The 7,530-nt window shown below is 43.3% G+C and overlaps 1 protein-coding gene across 1 annotated transcript in view; it reads left to right on the forward strand.

The window, feature by feature from the left end:
- Window positions 1-1,343: 1,343 nt before the first annotated feature.
- Window positions 1,344-7,530, forward strand: part of LOC103582505 (HLA class II histocompatibility antigen, DRB1-9 beta chain-like) — a 10,611-nt gene continuing 4,424 nt past the window's right edge. The window contains exons 1-2 of the mRNA XM_008564079.1: window positions 1,344-1,447; window positions 7,312-7,528. Coding sequence (XP_008562301.1) covers window positions 1,381-1,447; window positions 7,312-7,528 — 284 coding nt within the window. The 5' untranslated portion in view covers window positions 1,344-1,380. The remainder of the gene's footprint in view (window positions 1,448-7,311; window positions 7,529-7,530) is intronic.

The following is a 7,530-nucleotide window of genomic DNA, read 5'->3' on the forward strand; positions in this document are numbered from 1 at the left end:
ACTGTGGTAGAGTGACAGAGTGTGAATTAGTGCAGACATTTACATGTATCGTTGTCTTTTAGAAGTCCATTCTGAATCTGAGACATTACATTTATATTAATATAATGTGTAATAATTATCTAAAAGTGCAATTATATGCTTACAATTATATGATCACATTAAATGATGTAATTCTAGTTTTTCCATAGTGTCCTATTTCATGAACATTCTATAATGTTTGCATTAACAAAGTCTTCTTATATCTTTTCTTAGGATAAGGCATGAGAAGCGGAAAAATAAAGGGACATATCCTCAATAAAATGAGGAAGTCATATTGGGAATCAGGATCAAGGGATTAAACAGATTTTCACATAAAATGTAAATTATTTCAAAGCAGAGACGTTGTGTCAAAGGCTGAGCTGGAGTTCTCTGTTTATCTCTCACCTCCCTGCATACTTTGATTTGGACAGTTGACATCACATTGTTAGGTTAAATGCTATACAAAAGTAGCTTCAAGACCTTCCATTCCACATAAATGTCCTCCTCTAAGCCCTTGCCTATGTGTATTCTGGAGGTGTCACTATACTCAGTGACAGCACCGGAGACAAACTTGAAAAACCTTTTCACTCAGGGTAAATATTGACCAACTTTCCATTTCTTTTAGTTTATCAGAGACATTCCTGCCTGTAAAGAGCTACAGATTATACCCTCCAGTCAGCAGCTATAATTCTGTCATATCATCAGTTGCCAGGGGAGGCTGCTCCTTGAGGTGTCCAGAATCACAGCATTTTCCAGTGTTGAAATGCATGAGGGATCACAATATCTTCATTTCAACTGTGAGAGGTTAAGTATTTTTCTAAATGTACAACACTAAGTAATGATGCAGTAAGGACCAGATTAAAGGTTTCCTGACTTGCATTCAACTTTCCTCTATCCTCTTGATTCCTAAACACACTCTCACACACACTTGTTCAAACAGCTGTCTTCAAGAGAGATATGTGCTCCTACAGGGCTCGCACCTGTGAATGCGTCACTGACCAGCACAGAGCCGGCTCACGTAAGGGCCCAATTAAAGTATTTCAGATGTGACTGCATCAAAATGTTTAAGTACTAAATTTAAACAATCCTTCTAATGAAGGAAATTCTGTTTCAAAAGAGGACCTTCATACTGAATCTCTAGCCAGCAACTGATGATGTTATTTATCTCTGATGCTGATTGGTTTTTCAGCACTGAGATTACCCAAACCAGGGCCAAAGAAATGAATACCTTGGTTCCTACTACTTGGGATGTGGGTGAAGGAGGTCATCGTTCTCACTGAGTGAGACTTGCCTGTTCCTCTAGCACCCGGTCCTCTCCTGTTCTTCAGCGTGGTGTGTCTGTGGTTCCCTGGAGGCTCCTGGATGGCAGCTTTGACAGTGATACTGATGGTGCTGAGCCCTCCTCTGGCTTTGGCCAGGGACACCCAACGTAAGTGGACACCTCGGGTGGTGAGCTGTCATGGGATGGGGGGAGGAAGGATGTCAACTTTGTCACTGTGTCCAGGCCATGTCCCTTAAAAAATTGTGATATTTTCTTCAGTGACCACCTATATTGATCCTATGAATCCCAATTATTTCCAAAAGGAGCCTGGATTCTTGCCCTCTCTAGGAGACCTGTGTAAGGGGCCTCCATATAGTTTATTCATTCTCAGCTCCCCTCTAATAAAACCTCTCCAGCGTTGCATCACATTTCCTCAGGGTCTGGAGAGGATTTAGATATCACAAGGTTAAAATTTTCCCCACGCAGTACTTCCTTTTATTACGTTGAGCTTTGCCAGAAAAAAAATAAAACCTCTCCAGCCTTGCATCACATTTCCTCAGGGTCTTGAGAGGATTTAGATATCACACGGTTAGAATATTTCCCCACCCAGCACTTCCTTTTATTATGTTGAGCTTTGCCAGAAAAATTAAGTTTTTCTGAAAATTTTATAGGGAGTCTAATGGAATTGGAAGAGTCTCTGCTAGAAGATCTTGTGTTATGTCCTCAAACAGGATCTGTGACTTTGGTGCCTCTCCCTAATGTGTGAGAATGTATCAGGAGACTCCCACATTATCTTCTTTCTTTTCTCCCCAAACTAAAGTGTGTATAAAGCCTGTATCTCTCTACTGAAGGTTCTTTGATGGAAGTTGGGGTTAGTACGGTCTCTTCTTCTCCTGTGGAAAGCACCCTGAAGCTGAAGAAGAGCCCCTTAGTTCTTAGAATGATCCTATAGATAAGGAACGTCTATGGGGTATTCTTTGGTGCCTTAAAGAACTACAGACATCTTCTGAAAACCTGGCACAGACTCGTGTTTATCATGAATCTATTTTGAACCTTTCTATACTCTCGGTTTCCCCTACATCACCTACATTCTCTGATTAGAGCCCAGGAGAAGGGATTCAACTAGCGTAGGATAAATTATATGAAATTCTACTTTTGTAAGTCAAAAATAGTCAAATATTAGCAATTTCATATGGTTTAAACTATCCACCCTGAGCAGGGGTACAGAGAGAGTGTGAAGGTTGTTAACATCCCATTGAGCTGAAAGCCAATAAGCAAGTCAAGGAAATTCATTGGCCTACTGGGATCTTGTCCCAAGTTTCATAGGTTCATTCATCGTGCCCTTTGTTTTCCTTAATTAACTGTGTCTGGTCACCTCTACCTCCAGTTCCTCCCTATTCTTTCCCCAGCTGTGTCATCAGCATCACAGAAAATACCCAAAGTTTGAAGGATCCTCAGTACTTTAAGAGATCCTTTGAAAGAAATAAAATTTAATGAAAATTTCCTCCTTTCTTAAAATCACCTTTTCTTTATATCCAAATAGTTTTTCTAACTAGAAGGAAGAGAAATAGGAAGTTTGCCTGCATTTCTCACAGTGAATAGAAGGAATATACTGTGTCATCAGAAGAAAAGAGTGTTGGAGCTTGAGCTCCTTCGTACTGTCCAGGATCCCCACAGTGATCCATTCCCAGAATCCTAGTTTTTCATTTAGACAACAGGTATTATTTTGAGCAACTATTATGTGCTGGGATATGTTCTGGGCTCAGAGAATTCTATTCAGATAAGATAGAAAAAGTCTCTACTGTCATGAAACTTACCTAATAACAGAAGAGATAGACAATCGCCCAATAAAAATTTAACAAAGAAAATTCCACAGCGCAATAAGTGCTCTGAAAAATAGATGTCAAAGTAATAGGACATAGTGAATTGGATTCACCCAACTCTTCAGTTCAAGTGTCTGAGGAGCTCTCCCTGAGAAAGTGACATTTATCTGAGACATGAACGATGACCAGAAGACAGCCATGTGAAGATCTAAGGGACAAGTGTTCCAGGGAGAGGGAACAGGGAAAAGCCAAAATGTGGGAAGATGTGTGCCTTGTTTAAGGGACAGAAAGAAGCCTAGAGTGGCTGAAGCATAGCGAGCAAGGGGGTGGAGTGGCATTGACGAGGCAGGCTGGAGAGGAAGTCAGGAGCCTAATCCTGTTAGGACCTGATGGCCATGGTAAGAAATCTGAATGTTATTTAGGCAGATATGGGAATCTACCTGAGGGTTACAAGGACAGTCAATTTACATTCAATTAAAAAAATTCTAGCTACTAGAAGAGATTGGATTGTTGGGGTTCACAAGTAGAGTCAGGGAGACCATGTGTGCACAGCAGAATTCTTCAGGGAAGACAAGACTGTGGCTTCATTTAGTGCAGTAGTGATAAAGACAGGGACAAAGATAAAGTGAACAGAATTGGGATAGATCTTTTTTATGACTTGTCAATACATTAAACATAGACGGGGATAGAGAATCAAGCTTATTCTTGAGGACTTTATCTTAACCAATAGGTGGATGGTGTTGCTTATCAAGATAGGAAAGACTGTGGTAGGAAATGATTGGAGGGATTAGAAATAAAGGTTTTGTTGAAGTTCAGTTTGAAGTGATTTTTTGACATTTATGTAGAGCTGTCAAGAGGTTTTTGAATATAAGAGACTTCAGTTCAGGGTGAGGCCAGAGGTGGAATTATATATGTTGCCATCATCAGCACATGTACTGTGTTAAATTCCAGGAAAGTAGAAAAGGTTTCATAGTGAGAGAGTTTATGTGTAGAAAACAAGAAGAGAGCCAAGGGCCAAGCCCAGGGGCCAAGAGCCAGCAAAGAGGACTGAGAAGGAGTCCCACTGATGTTGGAGAAAAACCAAAGGAATATGATGCATGGAAATTAAGGAAAATAGACTTTTTCAAGGCAGAGGGAGTAGCCCGTTGTGGTGAGTGCCACCAACAGGTGGACGAAGTGAGAACAAGACAAAGAGGCAAGTGCTGAGTGTGGTGGACTTGACTTTTCCAGTCAGTGGAGTGTCCAGAGTGGAAGCTGGATTGACTGTTTGAGGAGAGAGTGGGAGCTGAGGAAGTGAGGCCTGGGTTACAGCTGACTCTCCTGAGTAGCCGGCCTCAGGGAAGGATTGCGATCTGGGATCAGGGAGCCAGCTGGACCTAAAGATAAAGAATAAAGAACCTGAAGAGAAGCAGGAGGACTTGAGAACCACGGATGTTCAGTCATTAGCAAGAAAACACTAGAGGGTCCTTGTCTGCAGTGATGACTGTTGATGCAAAAAGTCATTAATTCATAAAGTCAATATTTATTATTGAATTAAAATAAGCCAGTTATTAGCCTAGGTGATGAGAATGGAGTGATGTAGAAAACAAACCTGGTCTCTGTCAGCATAAATGTGAATTTCAGATAAGAATGATTTATATGAAATCAAAATTTAACTGGGCATCTTGCATTTTTATTTGCTAAATCTGGCAACCCTAAACTGGGCACATGAACGTGGACTACAGTGCTAACTATGCAAGCTACAGTGAACAGCAACTGCACACATTTTCTCAAAATACTTTCTCCTCTGTGTAGGAGGTTCTTGGAGGATTTGCAAATGGTGAGATAGACCTTGTCTGATCCAGAGTGCGCTCCTCTCGGCCATCATTTCTAACCAGCAGTGGGAGCTTTGTGAAGGTTTCTGCTCAAAGTCCAGGGACCTGCTCATTTTTTGTAAACTCTATATGAGAATGCTATTTTTGTAGTTTCTCCCCTTCTGAGGGGAGTTGACTACAGAAATGGGAATTCTACATCTATCTGGCCAAGGCTGGTCATTTTATGCCTACTGGTATTATTGGGAGTAGGGGGCTGAAAATTAGAAAATAAATTAGTTGGGAGCATTGAACATAAATAAAATGGCTGTGGCTGTAGCTTATAAGTGGATCAGTGGCAGAGAAATTAAGGAGACATCATAAAGGATAAATTATATGACTTGGTGACTGGTTGCCAAGGCAAAGAAATCAGTAAACTTTGATCCTGAACAAATTTTGTTGGAAAAATAGCCCTCCACTGGGACTGGATTCCTAAAACACATAAGTTTCATGTACAACGAAGATTTTCAAATGATATAATATTGGCAGATTTTCAATGTAATTCTCAACTGCTCCATAATTAATAGAAGCATTTTCACCACACATTTTTCAGATCATTTACACTAGCGGTTCTCATGGAGAGATGATTCCCCACCCTCCCTTCCTGCCCCCAGCCCCTGGGGAACATTTGGCAATACCCTGAGCCATCTTTGATGGTTAAACTGTGAGTTTCTTGTGACATCTAATGAGTAGAGGCCAGAGATGCTGGCAGATAAACCTACAATGTGCAGAACCACCACCTCCCCTCCTAAAGAGTTATCAGGTTCAAATGTCAACAGTGCCCAGGTTGAAAACACCTAATGCTGTGCTGCTTTAAATACCCTAAACTCATACTTTGTATATACACAGGCCTCTCAATTCAGTTCTTCATGGTTTATTTTTGCTTAAATTCACCACTTTCTTGCTGAATCCATTCAATCAATGCAAGTTCATCTTCATTTTTATTTTGTGCCTTATGTAATGTTTTTCAAAACTTTCATGAGCTCTTGGTCATCACTATTTCTATTAACTTTCAACAACTTGCATTTATGAATCATGAATAGTGGTAACTGCCACAAATATTCTTTAGTAAAATGCCTCAAACTTCTGCAGTAATTCTACATTCTGTACTGCTGATCTCAGATGCTGCCATTTATTGATCTCACTTTTAATCGCAGGATTATTCTTTAACACTTTTTGACATTTTCACAGTTCAATTATACATAAAGACAAAAGTAAAAAATATATACACATATGAAAGTATATTACAAATGTGTGTCTATTTATGCATGTATGTATGTATGTTTATATGTATTGAAACCACAGGAGCACATGTCACATGAGAGCTCTCATTTCACCCCTCACCTTCTCAGGTCAGATTTGCCAAATGAGTTTTGGCACCAAATTTTTAAAAATCTGGTTTTCAGATTTTGATTCAGAAATGCAGAACAGGGTTTGGGGACCTGTACTGGGATCATGGTGTGAATCTCTTTAAAATCCTTTGATAGTTTCCCATTGCCTTTAGTATAAATCCAAAATCCTAATACCACCCCCAGGCTTTTAATCACCAGCTTCTTGTGACTTCTCCAGTCTAATATTTCACCCTGCTTCCTCCCACCCTCTGCGCTTCAGTGGACCCTCTTCTGGTTCCTTGAAGAAATTCATCGATCCCTTCAAACTGTCGCACATCGTACTGTCTGTACCTGAACTGTTCCTCCCTTTCCCTGGAACATACACACGCGCTGCACGCTCCTCTCCAGCTCCACCAACTTGACCTTTCCTGTCCCGTCTTAGACGCGGTTCCTCAGTCCTCCTCTGGCACCCGCACGTGATGTGGATCGTGCTGTCATTCTCTGTTACAGAGCTCCCCGCGTCCCTTTGGCCATTTCGCAGTCCTGTGTACATCCTTGCGCTTCTTTACCCACCGCTTTCGCTGCACTTTCACTCCGTGAGCGGAGCGGAGACGTCCTTTTTCGCTTCTTTGCACCCCCAGGGGCAGCACAGCCTGGCACAGGTCAGCAGTGACGAGTGTTTACAGGACGAACGAGGCGGGACGCGCTGGAGGACGGGTCTAGAGCTGTGGGACGGGGGAGCGGCGCGCGTCTCCCGGGGGAGGCTCCGGGGCAGGCGGCGCGGGCGGCCGTGCAGGGGCAGCTCCCGGCCCGCTCGCCGGGGGTCCCAGGGCTTTCCCGGCGCCGCCTCCCTCCGCGTCGGGCGACAGAGGAGTAACGCGCGCAGCTAGTAGCTGGGGTCGCGGTGGAGCCGATCGGGGTGTCCGATGCCCCGTCCCCTGCCCCCGGGCGCCCGCGATTGTCGGGCGTCGCCGTCAGGCTCTTCTCAGGAGGCCGCGCGTGTGACCGGATCGTTCGTGTCTCCGCAGCACGTTTCTTGGAGTATGATAAGTTTGAGTGCCATTTCTCCAACGGCACGGAGCGGGTGCGATACCTACACAGAAACTTCTATAACCGGGAGGAGCTCGTGCGCTTCGACAGCGACGTAGGGGAGTACCGCGCGGTGACCGAGCTGGGGCGGCCGGACGCCCAGCACTGGAACGGGCAGAAGGACGTCCTGGAGCAGAGGCGGGCCGCGGTGAACAGGT

This window comes from Galeopterus variegatus, unplaced genomic scaffold, assembly GCF_000696425.1.
Source record: "Galeopterus variegatus unplaced genomic scaffold, G_variegatus-3.0.2 Scaffold16546, whole genome shotgun sequence".
Classification (NCBI taxonomy): domain Eukaryota; kingdom Metazoa; phylum Chordata; class Mammalia; order Dermoptera; family Cynocephalidae; genus Galeopterus; species Galeopterus variegatus.